Source organism: Antechinus flavipes, chromosome 5 (genome assembly GCF_016432865.1).
Source record: "Antechinus flavipes isolate AdamAnt ecotype Samford, QLD, Australia chromosome 5, AdamAnt_v2, whole genome shotgun sequence".
NCBI classification, from domain to species: domain Eukaryota; kingdom Metazoa; phylum Chordata; class Mammalia; order Dasyuromorphia; family Dasyuridae; genus Antechinus; species Antechinus flavipes.
In genome coordinates this window covers 250,478,225-250,502,340 of record NC_067402.1, presented here as the reverse complement: position 1 = coordinate 250,502,340, position 24,116 = coordinate 250,478,225, and the positions used below count along the sequence as shown (strand labels likewise).

At 34.2% G+C, this 24,116-nt stretch overlaps 1 protein-coding gene across 2 annotated transcripts in view; it reads right to left on the bottom strand.

Annotated features, from left to right (window-relative positions):
- TMTC2 (transmembrane O-mannosyltransferase targeting cadherins 2) overlaps positions 1–24,116 on the bottom strand; it is a 535,380-nt gene that overhangs the window by 73,493 nt on the left and 437,771 nt on the right. For both annotated transcript variants that reach the window (XM_051961459.1, XM_051961458.1), the window contains one exon: positions 4,691–4,754. In XM_051961459.1, coding sequence (XP_051817419.1) covers positions 4,691–4,754 — 64 coding nt within the window. The remainder of the gene's footprint in view (positions 1–4,690; positions 4,755–24,116) is intronic.

The following is a 24,116-nucleotide window of genomic DNA, read 5'->3' as shown; positions in this document are numbered from 1 at the left end:
GAGCTTATAGTCCAATCAAGAGGGAAAAGGCACATAGAAAAAATAATTTCAACAAATGGGAGACTGAGATAAGTACACCTAGGAAGAGAAATATGAAAAATTTGAGCAAAGAGATATTATTTATTTCTAGGGCATGGTGAAGAAGTGGGATCTCTATCCTCTACTGTATATATTATGAAATATTCAGTGTCTCCTATTTTATTCATCAAAAATTCTAAGATGAAAACCGTTCCTTTCTTTAAAGTTCCTATTATTTTAACCATGATAACCAGCTTTGTTTCTTACTAATCAGAATTGGATACAGACCAGTGAATGGTTCCTTTCATCACAACTTTCACCTTTTGATTGATGAAATAATCAGTAATTCTGATTATTTAATATCTGACCATTTAATCAGTGAACATCTTAGTTCAAATAGTTAACAGCAATTCCATTTAAATATTCTCTCTAGATTCTCTTTAGACCTCAGACAGTGTCATTTTGAGGCAAATGTGATGCAAAGAGGAGTGAAGATAAGATGAATTATTGATAGTTAAACTGACTAATGTGAGTTGTATATAATGACTTGAAGGGGGGAAAGTAGAGAGATAAAGAAGCCTATGAGAAAATATTTGGTAAAATATTTTATCACTCCAGTAAGAGTTTAAAAAAAAAAAAACTACACTATAATAGGAAGTCTAATCCACTCATTTTTGTACAAAAACTCAAAGTAGAACAGCAGATATAAAAAATTGATCACATTTATTTTTAATATTAATGCATTATGTAAATTATGCAGTATAAAAGTTGAAGAGCTGATATAGAACATTTTGTGGCAAGCATTTAATAAATGTTTGTTGAATGATGTCAACCAGGGAGATTGAAAGCAAGGCAAAAAAAAAACCGTTCATTTTAGTGTAGGTTTTCTTATAATTATCATGGGATATATTATAACACATTATAATAGTCCCCCAAATCCAACATGCAAAACCTTTAAAATGAAGTAAATCAGAGGAAAAATTCGGTTATGAAGGTACCTTAGAAGTAAAATGTTTAGGGATTTTGAAGTAAGCCCCTTTCCATGACTCCATATCAGTTCCTCAAAATGACTGATAAACATTTACAAAGAATTAATTTCTCTTGCCATGATGAAGTTAAATTCATCTGCATCATCTACAATGTTATGTCTGTAGGCTCATGGTGTGGAATTGGCTTCACCTATATCATCATCTCAAATTCTTCAAAATGAATAGTTTTTTTCTTTACAAAAATTTGGGGGATTTGGAATGTGTCAACAAAGACCATGAGGATCTCAAGGAAAAGAGGCAATTCCTTTTTTTTGTTGACAGTCATTCTCCTCTCAAAATCACTTTCTGTTTTCTGATGAGGATAATCTTTTTAATGAAGAGGGATGAATATATCACTCCCCTTACAAAAGTCCTATAATGTTTTCCTACTGCATGCCAAGTCAAGTAAAAATTTTTTACTTACCCTGGCATTTAACACACTTTTGCAATTAGGTTACAAACTACTTTCCCATTTATATGTGATTTTACACAAACTTAGTCAGTGGAGTCAGTCAATAAACATTCTTAAATGTCTTATATATTAAGCACTGTGCTAAATGCTGGAGATACAAGGAAAGATAAAAGAAAATTGCCCCTCCCTTTTCCTCAGTCCCTTTTTTAAAGAGCAAATATAATGATGTGATAATATGTAAATGGCTGTCTACCAACCAGCTAGGATAAATAAGAATAAACAATTGGGAGAGGGCATTAGAATTAAGAGAAATAAGGAAAGGTTTTCTGTAGAAGGTGGGATATTGCTTGAGACTTGAAGGAATCCAGAGAGCCCAGGAGGCTGAAATAAGGAGGAAGAAGGTCCTTGGAATGGAGGACAGCCTGGAAGTTGGAAGATGGAACATCATATTTGAGGAATAAGAAGGAAGTCAGCATCACTGAACCAGACTATACAACCCTATCTACTGGCGGAAAGACTGTACAATGTAAGCACCTTTGGAGCTCAGAAGGCACAGGATTCAAGTACTGCCTTAGACATATAATGGCTATGTGAGCCCAAGCAAGTAACATAATCTCATAATAATAGTCTTGGAAACTTTCTAAGACTTTTAAGTTGAAGAAAGGTCACTGATCTGCTCTGGCAAAGGAAATTATGAATATAATGATACAATCATGTGATTTTTGATGTTTTTATTGTTAATCTTATTTTTTTCACATGCTATATCATGGACTTTAAATGGACTGCTCCCACAGGAACACCTAATGAAGTAATTTTCTTTTATTCAAAATCCATCTCAGGAAGCACAACCAGCTTCCCAATGATTCACGAATCCTAAGGATTATAGATGATCTCTTCCTCCTTGAATCTATCATGCTGAGTAAGTCCAAGTAGTGTATTTATTTTAAAATATTTTCAAATATTTCTTTTTTTGTTTTTATAATACTTTTCAATATCCCCCAAGACAATCCTGTTTACGCAAAGAGAAAATGTTAATTTTAACAAACTGTTGCAAAAAAAATTTTTTAAAGTCTGACCATGAATGCAATATGTCACAACTATAATCCATTGTTTCTTTATTGAAATCCCCTATACATTCCTCACTTCTCATTCATGTGTTCACATACAATCATTTATCAAGTAAATATAAAATATAATTATATGGAATACTATGATAACTAGGCAAGTGAGCTGTTGCACTAAATCTGGAGTTAGTAAGATATATGGTCAAATATTGCCTCAGATACTACTAGCTGTGTGGCCCTGGATGGGTCTGCCTCAGTTTCTTTATTTGTAAAATGGGATAATAATAGAATCTAACTTTCAGGATTATTGAGAGGATAAAATAAGATGATATTTATAAAGAACTTTAAAAATCTTAAAGTTGTATAATTTCTAAGTATTAAGTAAACATCATGCTAGATGCTAGCAGACAAACAAAAATTTAGTAAAATACACTCCTTGTTTTCAGCATAAACACTATTATATAAATTAATTAGGAAGTTTTAAAACAAGAAACCATGTAAGGCTTGAGGTGGGAAGACTGTCATTGACTGAAAGAGGATCGGTTTCATGGAGGGTCTCACATCTGAGTTGAGCTTTATTAAGAGAATGGGTCAGAACTCAAAGGTGGACATTTTAAGAGTAAGGGAGAGCATGGCCAAAGACAGCCATATCAGAGGCTTGATATATGCACTGCGGGTTTAGGTGGTCCATTTTGACCAAAGCAGAGTGAATTGTGGGGAATAATATGCAACAAGGATGTATAAAAGGGGAGGGCAGGGAAGGTTGGGGATATTACCTGATTGTTCAGGGTCTTGAGTTTTAACTTAACTCTGGAGGCAATAGGGAACCATAGAAAATGTTTCAGCAGAAAAATGATGGTATAACTTTAGAAAGATAATTCCAATAGTTCTATGAGGAGTGAATTAGAGGTAGAAGAGAGACACTATTATGATAATCCAGGCAGATGGTATTGAGGCCCTTAAGGTGTTAGCATCAGAAATAGAAAGCATCACAGAATCATAATTATATGACTGGAAGGGATCTCTGAGGCTGACTAGCTCAACTGTCTATTTTTATAGATTAGGAAAATGAAGCCCAGAAAGTTTAAATTACTTGCTTGAGGTCATAGCATTCATGAAAATGAAGAGTTCTGCAAACATTAAAACACCATATAAATTTAAATTACTTTTCACTTTTTTTTTTTTTGAGGGAGGGAGCTGTCAATAGGGTCTCTTAAAGGTACCTGTCCCTACAATACACCTTTACACATCTCTTTATATCACATCTTGCCTTTTGTAGTAAATTGAAGTTGGTTACATGTAGTGAAATCCATAAGCTTAAAAGTCTTGGTGAGTATATGAAGCATTGATAATGATTTTCCTGTGTTATCTTACAAAAATCACTCATTACTTTTAGGTATCCTGAGTAAAATCTCTCTTTTTACATTACAAGTTCTTCAAAGATATTCAGGGGGCCCACATTGGGGATGAACAGGGGAGAGCAAAGCAAGAAAAAAATGAGGACATTGGAAATCCACATTGTGCCAAAGCAGGAATATATCCATGGAAGACAGATAAAAAGTCATTTTTATCATAAGGAAGCTGTTCTGCTTAAAACAGGAATGATCTAATTTATACCCCTCTCACTTTACAGAAGTGGGACTACCCTGGGGGAAAATTCTAATCCAAACAACTTCTGCTAAAGTTTGAAGAAGACATTTGTCAGAAATGAAAACTGTGGGAAAAGCAAGATCCATGTCTTGAATTTTTTAATAACATATAAGAAGGGAAAAATATTGGTGGCATTAAAAAGGTTCTTGTGTCTTTTTGCAATAGGATATGAAGAAACAGGACTACATATTTTATTTCATGATAAAATACTTTTCCAAAGAATTATGCAATTAATTTTTAAAAGCCACCAAAATGTAAAGTATGCATGAATGCTAGAATCGTTATCCAAATGACGAAAATTAATTACATTTCATACAACCCACATAGTGGTTTTATTTCTGGGAAACAGAGAAGTGGAGATTGGCAGATTTCTTTGTAGAATTATCCATTAAGAGGGTATTCAGGATGAGAGCTCACAGATCATAAAGCCAGGCATGACATACACTTATGTCCTCAAATGTAATCCATGCTGTGAGTCTATCACAGCGAGTAATGCTTGCCATTAGGAAAGTACTTACATTAGGTCTCAGCCTGGCTGCCAGTTCATAATATTTCTCAGCTGCTTCATTGAGGCTAGCTTGTCTGTTAGGGAAAGAAAAAAAATAGTATTTAATTGAAAACTGAAGATAGGTTAACAGAATCCCTGTATTTGAAATGCCAACATGTGAAGTTTTTGTTTTAGAACCACAAAAACATTAATTAAAGTGACAGCCAAATATCAAACAAATAACTAGTGTCCAAATCAATAAGAACAATAAGCAAAAAAGTAATTCATTTCCAAAAATTGTCAAAACTGATCATATGTTTATTTTCTTTGATGGCCACAGACAAATGAAATGTAGTTGAATTTTTCAGGTATGGTTAAATATTCCTTGTTTTGCATTTCACAGTAGAGACTCTGGCTTGGCTATTAATCATAATGCTATTCGAAGCAATCAAGACCTAACACTGAAAAGGGATATATCTTTTATTACTAAAGTATGAGCTCCTCATTATATAGACAATTCTTATACATTCTATCAATTGATGTTCAATCTTTGGTGAAACTGTATACCCAAGTAAAGTCATTTCAAGTCATATTACTTCCAGTAAGAGAATTTCCATATAATACAGTCATGGCATTCACCCATAAGAATTCATGAGAGACTTTTACCATCATCCTGAAAAAAGCTGAATTGCTAAACTGTGAATCCATTGGATGTAGACAATAATATCAGTTACATCTGATGACTAGAGGTGATTCTGACTACATTTCTCACAACAAATTGATATCTCTGTATTTTAGTATTATCTATTAAAATTATTCTTAAACCATAAAACTAATGTTTTTGTAAGCTTAGGAGACTAGAATTTAATACTTAAAGAAGAAAGAAATTTTATAGAGAAAAGAAGATTCCACCCCCCCCCTTTTTTTTTTAAAATAAGCCAAGGTGAGTGTTCACAACCAAAGATAGATATAATAATATAATGAGTGGAATAGCAAGTGAAATGGTAGAGGTTTTGCATTTGTCACTAAGAGTACTTGAGAGGTTTCCTCGTTTAGTCATTTAAGCCATGTTTGATTTTTTCATGGCCCCTTCTGGAATTTTCTTGGCAAAGATACTATAATGGTTCGTGATTTTCTTCTCCAGCTCATTTTACAGATGAGGAAACTGAGGCAAAAAGATTAATTCACTAGCCCAGATGTATCTGAGGCCAGATTTGAAGTTGAGTATTTCTCTCTACAGGCCTGGCACTCTATCTACTGGGTTATTTAGCTGTTAATTTTACCTTGCTTATCTAGGCTTAATCATTGAATGAGTGGCTACTTCAGTCAAACTGAGACCAATGTCTTTCACTGTATCCAGAGTCAATTCCAGTCATTCTGATCTATGTCTTCCCATTGGACCCAGATGGTTTCATGATTTTGCACAGTTTTCCCTCACTTAGTACATTCCATTTACATGTCATGGCATTATCTCCCTGATGTTATAATCCTCTTCAAGAATGAAGGACAAACAACACTTAATAATACACACTCACATTTTCATTCATGGAATTGTATGATATATAAAAAATTTAAGACATCTAGTTTCTGGGTAGTTAATCATTTTATTAATCGTGTTTGCAGTATTTAATAAAAGTCATCAGTGACATTCAACAGCCTTTTCACCCACTCACAGTGTTAATATGCCCTTGGAAGAGTAGGTGTTTCTGAGGGTGGCAATCAACTCTGATTGGTTAACAAGTTATGAAAGAATAAATATTATAATGAGAAGTAGGCTTATTCCAATGAGGATCTGGGGGACCTAACTGATCACTCAGTCTTGGTCAAAGAGACTTATCTAGGGTACTCCAGACAAAAGAGACTTTTTCTCAAACCTGTCTGAGTAAAACAAGCCAGAATCTATTAATTCACCCAAACCAAAATTTCTTTACCTTTTGAACAGATGTGACTTTTCTTTGTTGTTGTTTTTTTAATATTTTTATAATATTTTTTATTCTAAATACATGCAAAGATAGTTTTCAAAATTCACCTCTGCAAAACCTTGTGTTCTAAATTTTTCTTCCTTCTGCCCTTCCTGCTCCTCAGGACAGCAAGCAATCTGATATAGGTTAAATGTGTGCAATTCTTCTAAACATATTTCCAGATTCGTTATGCTGCACAAGAAAAATCAGGCAGATCTGACTTTTTCCTCTCATTATCAGCCCTGAACTTCAAAGGCTGCCTGAATAATCTACAGGGGCTAATTTCTGAATAAGGAAGAAACATAGGGGAAAACCTTAGTTCCAATTCAATAATTGGTTATTAATATGAGAAAGAAATTACAATTGCTCTAAATTGAAAAATGCACACGAATGCCAACAAAGCATCTGTCATTGTATAACACTGAGAAAGAAAGGAGAGAAAGAGAGAGATGAGGGAGGGAAGGAGGCAGACAGGAAGGAAAGAAGAAGGGAGGGAAAGAGGGAGAAAGGAAGAGAAAAAAAGGAGAGAGAGGAAGGGAGAAAAAAAGAGGACGAAAGAGAAAGAAAGGAAGGAAAAGAAAAAGAAAGAGAAACGATAGATGATAGATTGACAGAAAGGATTAGATCACTTATTAATCATCACATGTTGATACTGTACTAACTGCTGGAGATACAAATATGAGCAAAAAAAACCCCAACCTAAAATAATTGATACTCTCAAGGATCTTATATTCTAAAGGGTTTGGGGGTTGAAAGAGAGGTAACTCTTTTTTTATTATTAATTTTTTTTTCAAAACATAATTTTCAGCATTCACCCTTGCAAAATCTTGTGTTCCAAATTCTTTTCTCTCTCTTCCCTCCACCCCCTTCTTTAGGAGAGGCAGCTCTTAAAGCAGAGTCAGAAAGGTGGGTACTAAAGTTACCCAGGTAGGGTAAGGTGAAAGTTCACCTATCAGAGCCAAGATAATAGGAACCAGGGCCTAAGATTCCAGTAGGAGTAGGATAAAGATGATGGATGAAAAGCAGGCAGCATGAAGAGGAGGAAAACAAGAATATATATAGATTCATCAATTCTCAGAGTTGCAAGAGACCTTGGATTAGAGATTATTGAAAGTTATGCTGGGAGTAGCTAAGTGGTACAGCGGATCCAACAGGAGCCCTGGAGTCAGTAGTGCCTGAGTTCAAATATGATCTTAGACATTTATTAGTTGGAGTGATTCTAGATGAATCAGTTAACCCCACTTGCAAAAAAAAAAAAAAAAAAAAAAGAATGGTTATTCTGACTCAGTGACCAACTATTCCCAGTCCTGCTTATCAATCACGGTTGGGGAAGGCTCTGTTAAGAGAAACATCACCTAAATTTCAGCTTTTGTATATTTGTTATCCCTTATGTACCCATTACTTATTAGTCTGTACAAAATGGCAACTGGTTAGGGAAATTAGACACAATGTCTACTTTTTTAGACATTCCCTTTTGTTGACATGAATCCATCTGAATTGTCTTTATTGCATTATGAAATTCCTTTACCAATCTTTAATGATCAGCCTGTCAACATGTTGCTACTTCGACATACTTTTAATAAACTCCTTTTAATTCTATTTTTTCTTGAATTTTGCCTCATTAATCAGAGCAAAACCTTGAACAAAAAAATTTTCCTTCTAACAAGGTCATAAAATTCCACCTCTCTTAGCCTTTTGGAGCTCCTTTTATAAAATGCTGACAGCCTGTCATATATGTCTGCTTGAACACTACCAGAAAGAAGGAAATGACTACTTCATGAGGCAATATACTGCCTTTCTAGACAAGCCTAATTATTAGAAACTTCTCCTTGATAGTGAGCCAAATATCCAATTATTCCACCCCCTTCTTCTTCCAACTGGTCTAAATTCTCCCCTCTGGAACCACATGGCAGTTTTTCAAATATTCGAAAGATTGCTTTCAAGTATCCCTTTAGTCATTTTTTCTCCAAGCTAAATAAATTTAGTTCCTCTGAGTATTCTTCACAGGATGCCTCCATCACCTTCTTGGTTGTGCTTCCTCTTATGTACAAATCAGTTATTTCACAGTGTTCTTCTTAACTTATGGTTCCTAAGTGAATACCATACTCCAGGCATCTACTCAGCACAGAGTACCATGGGACTATTATATTCTTTATTCTGGATTCTGTAATTCTATAAAAGATATTGAAATTCATGCCCTAGGTGACCCCATTATTTCCTGACTGGGTTGTTTTTGGGGTACTACACGTAATAATCAATCAGTTGGTTAAGAGGAGTCAGCTAGTCTGAGCATTCACTTTGATCCCATTCTTTGGTCTTTTCTATTACCAACAACATATAGCAACCTATCCCTGTGATGTTTCAATAAGGGAGGAACTGAGACATAATGGTCTATCCCTTTTTGTAGACTGGACCTATTAGGATAGTCTTGCTTCATCTCTAAAAAAACACCTGGAGGTTGGAAATCCCTGGATTCCCTAGTGCATTCTCACTCTGCATTTAATCCTTGACTTTTTTTTTCTTTTAATAAATTCCTTTTCGTTCTTTCTTCTTCAGTTTTGCCCATTTTATTTGAATATATGATTTTCCTTTTGTCAAAGATTGACAATCAAGTAGCTTTTTGTTTTAGTTTGATTTTTATAGAAAGCTGCCTCATAATTGGTGACTCGTGAATTTTGCAAAATAGACTGTAACAAGTTCATATTTAACAGGGATAAAAGTAAAATTCTACATGTAGACTGTCAAAATTACCTGAACAAAAATAAAATGGAAGAGTCATGACTAGAAAACTGTTTTAATGGGGGAGGAGGGGAAATCTGAAAATGTTTAATGACTGCAGTGTCTATATAATATCAAATAGCATATATATGGCATTTAATGGTCTATAAACATATTTCATGTGTTACATGTGTTAACACTCATTTTATCCTTACAACCTGTGAAATAAGAAGATTTTGGAGATGAGGAAACAGAGGCACAAATAAGTTAAGTGACTTGCTTGGAATCATACAGCTAGTAAGCATCAGAAACGGGATTCAAATTCAGATCCTCCTATCTCCAAGTTTAACTGCCTACGTGTAAAAAGCTGCCTGGGTATAAAAAGTATGACTTGGAATCCAAAAAAACAAATGAGCCCTCTGACCCCATGAAGAGAATAATAGTGTACAAAATGAGAGCATGATCCTGTAGTACTCTTTCTTAATCATAAGTATTATTATGGGTATCATATTGTTGAAAGTGCATTAAAAAGCAAGGTAAGACTCTTCTGGGGATGAGCAGTAAGGATGCAGGAGGGACTAGGAACTAGAGTCTTTGGTGATTGTCTACAAAAAAGTATGTGCTACCCATTTATATTATGTGTATGTCTGGGTTCAGACATGAATAGGTATTTCTAGACTCTCATCTTTCCCCATGAAAGAATTTGATTCCTACCTGGATGGAGGTTGGAATACAGAATACAAGCTTGACCACGATGTTCAGCAGATGGAGTATTTGACTTGTAGTCGGGAAGACCTGAATTCAAATTCAGCCTCAGAAACTAACTTCCTAGCTGCATGATCTTGTACAAGTCACTTAATCTTTTTTTTTTTTTTTTTTGCTACTGGAGAAGAAAATGGCAAACAACTCCAATTCCTCTGCAAAGAAAAATCCATGGACAGAGAAATTGGAAGAAGTGGACTTGATTGGAACAAATGAACATGGCATGTTTGTACATAGCCATTTACAAGTTTTCTCCCTCATTAGATTGGGCCTTTGGTGAGCAAAAACTGTTCCTTTGCCTGTGTATCTCCAGCATATAATAAAGTGCCTATCATATAACAAAAGACTAATATTTGTTTTTTAATTGACTGATTGAAGGACTTGGAAATTTTATCTTGTAGAAAAGGCTATTTGGGAAAACATGATAGCTGCCTTCATGAAACCACAAGGCTATTAAGAGAATATTAAGCAACAAGCATTCATTAAGCAGTACCACAACTAGGTACAGTACTAAGGCATGGGAATAAAAAGAAATCTACCAGTCCCTAACCGCAGAGTATTCATGTTCTAAGGAGGAAGAGGGCAGATAGAAAGCATGCAAACAAAATTTGGGGATTATAAAGAGCAGATAAAAAGGAAGCAGCTAGATTTTATTTGACCTGAGGGAGAAGACTAGAAAAGATGGCTAGACGTAATAGAGAGGCTTATTTTAGCTCATACAAAGACCTGCTTCCTAACACAGAGGTCTTTTTGGATCTTGTATTTATCATTCAACATGCTAGTTATCCTTCCCTCCAAATTGCAAGTTTCATAATCACATTATGCCTCAATCTTCTACCTAAATCACTGATAAAAATGAACAAATCAAGGATAGGGGTAAAATCTTATCACATGTTAGTGAAGATAACCCTTCTCATGACTATCATCCCTTTACTCAATTCTCTTCAGCTGCTGCTTTCATTTATTTATTTATAATACACATTGCTTTATGAATCACTTTGGGAGAGAAAAATCAGAACAAAAGGGAAAAATCATAGAGAGGAAAAAATAGAAAAAAGAGGTGAATATAGCATGTGTTGATTTATATTCAATCTCCATAATTCTTTTTCTGGATGCAGATGGCATTTTCTATCCAAAGTCTAATGAGATTGCCTTGGATCATTGAACCAGTGAGAAGAACCAAGTATTTCATAGTTAATCATCTCACATTATTGCTGTTATTGTGTAAAATGTATTCCTAGTTCTGCTTCTTTCGCTCAGCATCAGGTCAGAAATTTTTCCAAGCTTTTCTAAAATCAGCTTACTCTCCATTTTTTATAGATTAATAATATTCTATTACCTTCGTATACCACAACTTATTCAGCCATTCCCCAACTGATGGGCTTTTATACATTTTCCAATTCTTTTCACCCACTGTTTTCAACCAGTTATCAATCCACCTAATATTGTCCAGCCTCTACTTCCTCATCTTGACATTCTAAAAGACATTATAAAAGATCATGTTACATATGTACTCCAGTCCTAGCATTTCTCTTTAAAGATAATTAAGGAAGAGGTTGTACATCTGTTATAAGTTCACTGACTTTAATTTGGAGTTTGGCAAGAACCAACTGAATAGAACAGATGCGCCCACATGTAACCAACTTTTTCTCTTCCCATGACTCCAGAAGCAAATTTAATGGAGCCATCAGCAAGGACTGAGGTTATTATTCAGGGAGTTTTTATGAACTAAGAGATGTGGCCTGGTGAATTGAATAGAGAAACCCAGATCTCTGAGCATGCAGAAGGATCATATCAAGGACAGCTGGAAACAAGAGGCTAGTGGGCCATGTAATCTATCCAGGTGTAGAAGGCAGTAATGGGTGAGGTTTCAGGGGACTGGGAACAGATCCCTAAATATAATCTCTAATGGCTGCATGCATTCTGGAGATTGGATCAAAAGTTTCTTTTCATAAGCAAATTAGACTTGAGTGAGGATTAATGGAAAAAATGTTTTCTGATTTATTCCTCTAACACTTGTTCTTTATGTCTGTCCTACAGCCAGCTCTGTTCCATAGCTCAATCAGCTAGTCTGTGAAATTCTGAAAGTGAGTTTGGCTCATTCTTTGAGAGTCTACTCTAGGAATGGAAAATGTAAAGACTTTATTACAGTATCAGGAGTGACAGGACTTTGGGAAATGATCCCCAGTCAGTCAATCATCAGCATTTTTTGAGCTTCCAATTTGCTCAGAGGTTTTTAGGAATCTCAGAGCTCAACTCACCATGAGTCACAAAAGAAAATGACAATATAATCCCTACTCATTAGGAATTTACAATCCAATGAGAGAGCAGAACAATCATAAACAAGAAAACAATAAATATTTGTTTGACACTAAATTCATAGTATGTAAGTGAGTCTCTGGAGTGTAAATAGGATCATGGATAAATTTCCAATTGGAAAAGATTTCAAAAGCCACTGAATGTAACCTTGTCATTTTACAGATAAGGAACTTGAAGCAATTACACAAGGTGAAATTGTTGGGATGGAGTTTTAGCTCTAGCTGGGACATATTTTCTCTTATGAGACAATTTTTGAATGCTATCATAAATTTTAGGAAATATAATTTATCAGATGCCAAAGATGAAAAAGAACATAATGTAAGTATTAAATCAATCCTTCTTTCCTTCCTTGCTTCCTTCCTTCTTTGCATCTTTCTTTGCTCCCCTCTCTCTGTCTCTGTTTCTCAATCTCTGTTTGTCTGTCTCTACATTCCTCTTCTCTATCAGTAAGGGATTTGCAGATAAGAAAACTTCTAACAATAAAGAGTGGTACCTGTTCTACCAGGTAAAGAATTGCTCTGAAAAATGATAGGTTAAGTGACTTGTCTAAGATCACACAGGTACTCTATCAGAGGCAAGACCTGAATCACCAAAAGTATATCTACTCTGCTCCAATGCCACTCTGGTAAGAATTTTTAACCAACTAAAATTAAATGATATAATTCAGATAAACCAACAAATATTCAAACCTTAACATTTTATAATAATAACATTAAAATTGGTGGTTAAAATATCTTACTGAGTATTATCAATACTTTGATTTCATTGACCACCAAGGTCAATCAGCAACTTCTCTGTAATTAATAATTTTGAAATTAAATGAGCCTGGAGGCTTCATAAGGTTACATAGACAACTATCTCAGAGGCAGGATTTTAACCCTAATCTTCACACCTACATTGCTTCTCATTCTCTGTGTTACTAGTGCTAAAAATGTCCCATGATCCCTCATTGTGTTTAAAAATATGTGTCACTGAGATTGTCACAATCAGTTTGTTCTAAATTGTTGGTTTAACTATGAGAAATACTCTGAAGTTGCACCATTTATAAGCAAGCCAAACAATGCTTTCTTGCTGAATTTTGTGCCCTAGGAAAAACTAGCTTTTACTAATTTACTGGCTGAAAGTATATATTATGACCACTCATTGTCATATTGATTCAACTTGAACTGAGTGCATAACATATTCTTTTAATAAACCTCTGGATTAATCATTTTGATTTTTAGGCAAAACCACCTGCCATAATTTAGAGGCTGAAAGAAATTAAGCGTGGAAACCTAAATCAGAAAGTGGACAATAATTTTGTTAATGATAAGATACAGGCAAGTTCTGAAATCTGCTACAAAGTAGGCAATGCCAAAGTACTCAGTAGATTATTTTAGAGCTCAGAGGCCATCTGGTCGAATCCCCTCATTTCACAGTTGGGAAAGCAGAAGGCCTGAGAAATAAAGTAAATTGAGCAAAGTCACAAAGGTAGCTTGTAGAAGCTACAGAATTGGAACCCTGATTATGCTGATTTCAAATTCAAAGTACCAGTCTAACTCTGGCAACTTTACTATGGAGATAGATAGTAATGCCTTAAACTCAATTAGAATATCTGCATCTATATATCTCTATTTATATCTATATACATATACATATATGTACGTACATATGTATATGTGTATATATACATATATGTATGTATATATGTGTATATATATATATCAGAATTATTGATTCTGAGGATAAAAGAAAAAATTAAATAGGGAAATTGTGGTAATTTAAGTGTTTTAGTTCTCTTTCTGAGCAGTAATATATTTTAAAAGTAAACCTTTAAAACTTATATGCATATTTGGAAAAAGAAATGTCTGAGAATATATGCATATGTGTGTATATATGACACAGCATAGTAAAATAGAGAGCTAGAACCACAATCAAAAAGAGCTGGGTTGAAATTCTATCTCTGACCAATAATGCTGTATAGCACTGGAAAAATCAATTAAGATTGCCTCCAGAGCCTTCAAGAAATCGCTAGATATTGTAATTTTCAAAGTATGTACAAATCTGAATTGATAAAAGGAATTTCCTTATTGGAATGACCTAATATCAATGACAGAGGAAAGGAATATATATATATCTATGTAAATTGATCTACTATGTGCTAAGTATTATTAGATTTTCATCACCACTCTTTGAACAAAGGTGCCATTGTTATCTCCCTTTTACAGATGAGACAACAGAGACAGGATGATGTTAAGTGACATAAGGGTTAAACAACTTATAAGTATCTGAGGCTGGAATTGAAGTCAGGATTTCATAATTCCAGGACTACTCCTTTATCCACTAAGATAGCAATAAAATCAATACCAGTCCTCTTCAAAAAGATATGTAGATGTAAGCAGAATCAGGAGAATTTTGTACATAGTAATAGCAAGATGATTTGATGATCAACTGTGATGGCATGGCTCTTCTCAACAATTTAGTAATCCAAGACAATTCCAATAGACGCAGAATGGAAAATATTCCTATATCCAGTGAGAGAATTATGGAAACTAAATATGGATCAAAAAATATGTTCACCTTTCTGTTTGTTTATTTGCTTTTTCTTCCTCATTTTTTTCCCCTTTTTGGTCTGATTTTTCTTGCACAGCATGTCAAATATGGAATTAAAAAAAAGATATATAGATATATGTATTTATGTGTTCATGAATTTGTAGGCCTTTCAATTTATATACATATGTATTTGATGCTAATATGCACATATATGTGTGTCATATGTGATTATTCTTTGCTTGAGATAAAGGTAGAATTTTTAGATGAGTATAGATGTACTTATTTTATATTCAGATGTGAACACACGCATTTTATCATGCTAAAATGGAAGAAGTATTAATGTTTTACTTCCATTCCCAAAGAATTTGTTCCCATGTGCTGTTAAGTCTAGATCTTTCTACATTTTCTGGAAATGCTACGGTGGTGTATTTATAACTCTGAAATATGAGAGTCGTGCTTCATATATATTTACTCCATATATGTAGCATTCAATCCACTAGTACTCTTCACACCTCAAAAGAGAGTGTAAATGGACAGCCAAATTGTATTCTACAGAAACGTCTCTTGTTCTTACTGGATATCTGCCATCTTGAGATTATTATTATTTTTTAATTCTATCTTTGAATTCTTTCATGAAGGCATATGAAAGGAACTTTGTAAAAACCTAATATTCCACTCAGAGCCTGGAGCCTTTGTGCAATTAGTCATATGAACTATGAATTTGTGATTAATACATATGCTCTATTTACCAGTCAACTGGCCTGCAACACTGTATCACTCAATCAAAGTAGCACATCTAGTTTCTTTTAAATGATAGAAAGCAATTAGCGCCTGATCAACTCATTTTATCTTCTGGATGGTCCAACCAAATAGATACTATTTAAGTTATGAAGCTTATAGGAAGATAAATGATGGAAAAGGAAGGATCCTTCTAATGGAAACCAAAATTAGGATTTTTATATACATTTTAAAAGGCTATCTTCCTTCAGACAGAGAAGGAATCACATAATCATGTCTGTATAGGATCATAAAACTAAAAGTTGAAAGGGATCTCAGGGATCATGTAGTCAAACCCTGCATGTTACAGATAAGGAAATTGAGTCTCAGAGAAAGAAAGTGACATGTCCATTATCGGACAAATACATTTCAGCTTCAGGATTCATATTTAGCTCCTTTGATTGTAGAGCCAACACTCTTTTCATTACATCACATTGCTTTATGATATGTTTCCAACATAAGGAATGAATTTTGACACTAAAGAAAATGTAGGCTTCCCTCCAAATTTCAGTGAAGTCAAAGTCATGAAGGTTGGTAAATACCCCTGTCTATGAGGCAGTGAATGATGAAAATCTCAAACACAGACAGAAAAAGGGTCCTTTGGATGCCAGTAAGTGATCTTCTTCATATGGAGTACTGAGAAAGTGACAATATATTTTAGAACCTCTCACAATCATTTTCAAGAGGCAAGATGAGAAATGAGATGCCAGAAACCAGCAAGATGCTGTAGTGACAACTATAGTAATCCTCAGGGCCTCTCTGTGTTATCTTCAGGTAGGAGAGAGATTCTGGGCCACATCCCTTAGGTAATGAACAATATTTATCTTGACATCTCTTATCATAAAGTGCTTTTGGATCTATTATTCCAGGTACTGTATCTATGAGGGATGGGGAGTTTGAATTCTAGTGAAACATAATCTGTTATATAATCTTTTTTATTTTGTCAACTAAGAAGGATGGGAGCAAGTCACATCCCTAAAAAATGTGACAGACAAGAACCATTTGTAATATGCTAAAGTACAGAAGTACTTGATATATATTGTAGCCAACTAAGTCAATAAGAAGAATAAGAAGATAGCTAGAGAAGGTACTGGGCACTTAAGTGGCACAATGGATAGATTATTAGGCTTGCACTCAGGAAAAACTGAGTTCAAATTAGGCCCCAGGCACTTACTAACTGTGATCCTGGTCAAGTCACTTTACCATTTGTCTCAGTTTCCTCATCTGTAAAATGAGCTGGAGAAGGAAATGACAAACCACTCCAATATCCTTACCAAGAAAACCCTGAGTGCAATTACAAAGAGTAAAAAGGGGCTAAAGCCACTGAAAAACAGCAAAAGGGAAGGTACAGCATAGGATGTCCTAGTATCCTAGCTAAAAGAGATTCTCTCTATTTGATAGCTCACAGAAATTCAGAGTTAAAGGGCAAGAATTAGAAGAGATCTCACAGACCATCTAATCTATTCCCTCCCCTTTATTTTATAGATGAGGAAACAGAATCCTGGAGAAGTTAAATGACTTTATCCAAGGTCACAAAAACAGTAAATAGCCCAATCAGGCTTCAAAATCTAGATCTTCTAAATCTAATCTAACTTCATTCCCTTTTCCACTATGCCAAAAGTTTGTAAAGTGTGGTTTGGTGAATCCCTAGGAATCTCTCTGAGGTCTCTTTAAGACCTTTTTAGAAGGTCTCAAAGGTATTGAGATTTTATATATTCATTATTTATTTAATTTCTAATATATTTATATTATTTATTGAGACTGTGTATAAGGAATTTTAACTTTCAATACAATAAATATCAATGGAAATATTTAGTTCTAGAGCCAAAGAACTTGGACTCAAATCTCACTATGATAAGTTTTTGCTGGTTTAATCTTGGGGCAAATCATTTCATCTAAATAAGCCTCAGTTTCCTCATATGGAAAATTAGGGGGTCAAACTAGTTGTCCTCTGAGGTCTTTTCTGGCTCTAGATCTCTGACCATAGGATCCTCTGGCTCTAGCTCTCCTACAAATGATACAAATGATAAAGAATGAGCAATGCTAGGCTCAATATCAATCCTGAAGGGGCCCATTAGTCCTGTAGCCATGAGATCCAAGTTAATCAAATTAAACAAAGCTATCTAACCAGTAATAGCAGAACTAGCTACTATTACACAGTTAAGAAAATTTTATTTTGGGTTTACTAATGAAGAGAAAATTTGAGGGCATAGAGCTACTGAAGGATAGAAAAAGAAGATGCTAATAAGGAAATACTAAAATGGAGAAATGAAGAAAGAGGTGACTGCTTTGAGTCTCTAGGCTTCCTCACAAGGAAGGCTCAAATATCAACAGCTTTGCCAAACTCAGCCCACCAACTAGAGACAACCAGAACAAAAGTAGTATCAGATTGGGCAAAATAGTATCTACATGTACAATTTTATTTATAAGAGCTTTGAGAGGAGATAGGGGGACAAAGATACAGAGATCAGAGGGTTGGCCTTCAATTGGGGAATGGCTGAATAAATTATGGTATATGAATTCATATCAGTTTCATTGTACAGTAATGATGAAAAGAACAGTTTCAGAGAAGCCTCAAAAAAGGTGTGTATTTAAGGAGAGATAAATGAGTAGGACCAGTGCAATTTATACTCTAACAAAAAAACATTACAACACAGAACATCTTTTTAAAAATTTATGAACTCTTATTAATTCAACAATTAACCATAATTTTTGAGTACTTATGACAAAGAATACCACTTACTTCTTGACCAAAAAATGGCAGTAAGGTAGGGTGTGATTAGGTTAAATATACAGAAAGAAATTTGTTTTCTTGATTATGCATATTTGTTACAAAAATATTCATTTTTTTTCTGTTTAAAATTTTTCATAAGAGTAAGAAGGAGGAGGAAGAGTAAAAAAAAGCTTGTTAGATTGATATAGAAAAATAGATAGAAATTTTAAATTAAAATACCACAAATATAACTTAATGGAAAAAAAATAGACAAGAAAAAGAAAGCACCTAAGGATAAGACCTAGCAGAAGAGAAGGAATCAGGAACTAATAGAGATAAAGTATGGTGTCCATTATTTTCAGGAAAAGCCAACATTCTTGAAACTATTATAAGAAGCATTTCTTCTTGGAATTGAAAGAAAAATGACAGATAGACTAAGGAGAGTTGAAGGAAGCATATATTTTTAGGCATGGCCATTGTGTTGATTTCTTTTACTTGCCTACACTTATTCCTTTCAAAATGGTATCAATAAAACCATGAAAAATACACTGTGGAAACCAAAAGGAGCTCACATGGGAACAAAAACAATCTAATCAATTTTTGTTATGATCGTATTACATTTAATATGCACTTTAAAACACAAACTCTACCTAAATTTACTTCTTCCATTCATGCAATTGTCTTTTTTGTTAATTTTTATATACTGAAATGTTTGTTGATGATTGTTAAGTTCATAATGGAAAAGAAAATTAAAACAATTAATATGATCATAAGCTTACCAATTTCCCCCAATTTTGTTATTGAATATTTCACCCCTATCCTTTCGCTCTCCCTGTATAATTCCCTATAGTTCACAGTAGTGAAACTATCTTTGAAAATTTTTAAGAAAATGAGTTTTGTATGACTTCATTGCATAATTGGTATCAAATTTCTCGCCTTTTCAAGGACAGGAGAAGTATGGGAAAGAGAAATTTGGAACTCCAAATTTTTTTTTAAAATGTTAAATTTTTAAATTTTATTGGGAAATATTTATCAAAATAAGTAAAAAATATTTTTAAAAAGAAAGAAAATCTCTAAGAAAGACAGTATGATGTTTCTTCTTTTTTTTTTGCTAAGGCAATTGGGGTTAAGTGACTTGTCTAGAGTCACATAGCTAGGAAGAGTGAAGTGTTTTAGGTCACATTTGAACTCAGATACTCCTGAGTTCAGGGTTGGTACTCTAACCCTAAATGCCACCTAGCTGGTCCCAACAGCATGATATTTCTTATTGGTTGTTCTCCTTCATCCTCAAAGAGAACCAAAATGACATCTCTATGTCAGAGTCGAGTTACTGCATGTCTGACTATAGCTGATCAGACCATTATACAAGCTTAGAATGCTCTGCCACAGGTTAGACACAAACAGTTCATGTGAACATTTGGGGTAGCTTCTCTACATCTGTGCAATTTGTGTTTCCTTTGAGCTAATTCACTTCTGCTTTGGTCAGAAAACACACCATGCTGGGTGGTCCTGTGCCAGTGACTCCCATGTCATAAAATTGATTCCAAAATTCTTAAGAGATACTAGGGAGGAGGGAAAGAAGAAAATTAAAGTGGCAAAATTTTCTTCCCTAGCTTGAGCTGGATTGCTATGGGCCTAGGAAAGAAAGAGAATTCAATGATAAATAAAACTTGGGTTAGGCATTCCTTGAGCTATCTCTCTAGTAGGTGAGATGAATCAAGTAGTATTAGGCCTAATGTGAAGGAGCAGCTATAAAAAAGACCCAAACAAAGCTACAGAATATCATGTGAGATATATTCTTTCTAGCTCAGAAGGAGAAAGTGGCATATATCATGGATCTCAAAGAAAGGTATATTTTAATATGTAGTGTTAAGTGAAAAGCATTCCATAAAAAAGAAACAGTTTGAATAAAAGAATGAAACAAGGGGGCAACTAGGTAGTGCAGTAGACAGAGCACCAGCCCTGAAGTCAGGAGCACCTGAGTTCAAGTCTGGCCTCAGACACTTAACACTTCCTAGCTGTGTGACCCTGGGCAAGTCACTTAACCCCAATTGCCTCAGCAAAAAAAAAAAAAAAAAAAAAAAAAAAAATATGAAACAAGAAGTGGAACGTTCAGCAAAGTAGTAAATACTTTATTATTATTTTTTTTTTTAACAGAAAGTGAAATCCAGAGCATGAAGAAAGATAATTAGAAGTTAAGAAGTGGAAGGCTGGAGGGAAGTGACACAATGAGAATGTTATCCCTCTTCCTCCCTCTTTCTCCCCCATGCCAAAAAAAAAAAAAAAAGGAAGAAAGAAAGAAAAGAAAAAAAAATGAGTCTAATATTTGTTCATTGGATAGATGAGAGATTGGGGCTAAAAACTAAGAATTTTTTGGAGTCAATTCTGTTTAAAGATAAAACTTACAAGTAAGGCACTTTGACATGATCATAAAGAAAAAGTTTAGAGAGGAAGGTAAGGAAATAGGAAGACCATTTCATTATCACCAAGGTAAGAATAATGAAGATCTTAACTAGACTGAAAGGCTATAACAATGGAAAGGATGGGATAAATGTGAGAGAGAGTGGACAGGTAGAATCAATAAAACTTTAGGGACAGGGCAAGGATAAGAGAGGCTTAGGAATTTTCAATCTCTAAGAGTATGAAAGAAGTCAATTCCATTTCATAATCATTTATTCATTATTTATTAAGAGCTAGTCAATGTTCTGGCAATTATTAACAATTAATAAAAAAAAAAAAGGCAAAAATGAATCGATCTTTGCCCTCAAAAAGGTTTTATTCTGCAGGGGGCAAACAGCATGTTCACAAATGCACACAAAATTCATAAATACAAAGAAATTTGGAGTTCTAATAAGCCACTAACAGTTTGAGAAATCAAAAAAGATTTTTTAAATCTGTTCTTTGAAGGAAGCTAACAAGTCTACAAAGTAGAGAACATTTTAAATACAGGATAGTGATGGCCCATGCAGAAGCAAAAAGGCAGAAGATGTAATTGTGGATGCCAGAAAGAGTACATAGGAAAGTTAGGCTAGAATGTCAATGATGTTAAGACAAGTAATGTCTGAACATTCTAGAAAGAGAGATTGGAACTAGAATCTAGATTGTAATTATTAGACTGTGAAAGGATTTAATAGCTGGGCAGAGGAGTTTTCATTTTATTGCAAAAGAAATAAGGATTCACTGAAACTTATTAAGCAAGAAGGTGACCTTTAGGCAAGTTTTTAAGGGAAAATGATTATTTTAATGAAAACACTGAATTTGAGGTGTCAATGAAACATGCCAGATAGGAAAATCCAGAAGACAATTGGGAACATGAGTTTGGAACTTGAAAGAAAAAGACCAATGCTGAAAATAAGTCATTATATATAAAAATAACAGTTAAAACAGTGAGAACAAATAAGATCATTAAGGAAAGCATTATAAAGAGGAAGACAAGGCGAAAGAGAGAGAATCAAACTATGGACGCACCAGAGTTTATGTCCTGTTCCAAGAGTTAGAACCCTAAGAACTGGCAAAGCTTGAAATCCACTGAAATTGTACATTAGCCTTCCTTCAACATGGGAATGCTATATGCAATTAAGGATTTTATCCATCAGCAGCATAGAAATGAAAAATTACTCTATTCTCTTACCTAGATGGTAATAATATCCACATTACCTGATGATGCTCTGATAGATAGAAAATTTAGAAAAGAAAAAGGTTAGTAGAATCATTCCATTATTAGAGCCATCAAGCTTTAAAGAAGCCTGGCAACTTATAATCTGTTCAAGGACAGCCAGTCTTATGAGAATGACCTTCTTGAAAGGTCACAAATGGGTCAAATTTCATGTTAATTGATGAGAAAGGAGGAACAACAATAAAGTCCTATAAAATATAATGTTTTGCCTCTGGGTTTCAAACAACATTTGCTATAAAACAATTTTGCCACCAAAGTATAGGAAAAAAGGATAGATAACAGCAAAACGACTAAGGATTGTGGAGAAGGAGCTAGTCAGCATGGACATAATCAGAGGAAATGGGAAGGATATGACTATGGGGAGCATACTGAACATGCTTAGGACAAAAAGGAATTGGTAATGACCCCAACAAATCATACCCCAAAATGGTGACACATGCCAGGAAATAACTGACAAAAAAATATTCAAGGGAATTGAAAGAGCATTGGATCTCCTTGGATCAAGGAGGTAAATTTGTTTTTGCTTTTGCTTGTTTTCCTAGAAGAAACAAGAATTGGAAAAATTCCCTTGCTTAATAAGAAGAAAATTGGAGTAGGAGGGAATAAATTCTCTTGCCCTGAGATGCTATTGAACTTGTTGCATGTCCCAGTCCAAGATTGTTTATGATATTCCAATAAATGCCAAAGTTCAGTTTCTAATAGAAAAAAAAAAAAAAAAAAAAGCAAAGAGCTAAGTTATGCAATTGCTGTAGATGTCAAGAAAAGTACTTTCATCTGGTATGGAAATAGTCAAAAATTCCCACTAGAGTATTCAAGGAAGGCTCGCTCCACCAGCCAAATTACAGGAGAATTCTGGTTCATATTCTCTTTGGAAATCTGAACCAGAATTCATTAGGTCATGCCCTAGGAGAGTTTTCTCCAGAGTAAAATAAAAGACAAGAAAGTAGGAAATTAGAGTAATTTGATACCTGAGAGCAGTAAATGACTTTGAAGCAATGTCAACCAATAGAAAGAATTTATTCTTGAATGTACAATTAACATTAGAGTGCCTCCTTTGGAAAAGAGATGATAGGAAGATGAATAAGAGACAGAGGAGAAATGAAGGAAGTCCAAAAGAGCAAAAAAATTTAAAATGAATGATTCTTTTTACAAAACTATAATTTTTTTGTTTATTTTGATTTTATTTGTTGTAAAAGGCAAAATTCTAAATAAATATGAAAGACTTATATGCTTGCCAGAAGTCATATTGCATAGTAGAGAGAGTATAAATGTTTGAATTATGAAGATCTGAACTCAAATCCTATTTTTGATATTTGACTGCTGTGTGATCTCCATGTGGCTCACACTGTTTCCTAGGGATTTACCTCCTAAGCCAAGTAGATTGCTAATGGTAGTAATAGGAAGCTCACCATACCTAGTTAGATTTTTATCAGGATTAGCTCTTTTAACATTTTTTGTCTTCATGAAAGTAAATTAGATGCTTTTTTCATGGTTTGTAATGTATTTTATGTTACTCACTGCATATAAAGTCACACTTGGAATTAATTCCTCTCTATAATTTTGTTATACTTTCCTCTCCAAAATTGTATAGTTCTGGGGCAAAAATTTTGAAAGTGTAAAGAGGTTGTTTATTTTATCTATCTATCTATTTATTTAAATACACATCTTTATGAATCATGTTGGGAGAGAAAAATTAGAACGATAGGGAAAAAGCATGGGAGGAAAAAAAAACAGAAAAAAAGTGAATATAGCAAATATTAATTTACTTTTAATCTCCACAGTTCTTTTTGTGGATGCAGATGGCATTTTCTTTCCCAAGTTTATTGGGATTTCCTTGGAGAGGCTAAAATCTTTAAAAAGGTTAATGTATCTGATAAATTTCCAGTGTAGCTTTTTTTCCTCCCTGTTTTTTTATACAGGAGGCATAGCATAATGGTTAAAGAGGTGAGGGGGTGGGGAGGAGCCTTAAGAATCAGAAGTCCCAGGTTTGATATATTTT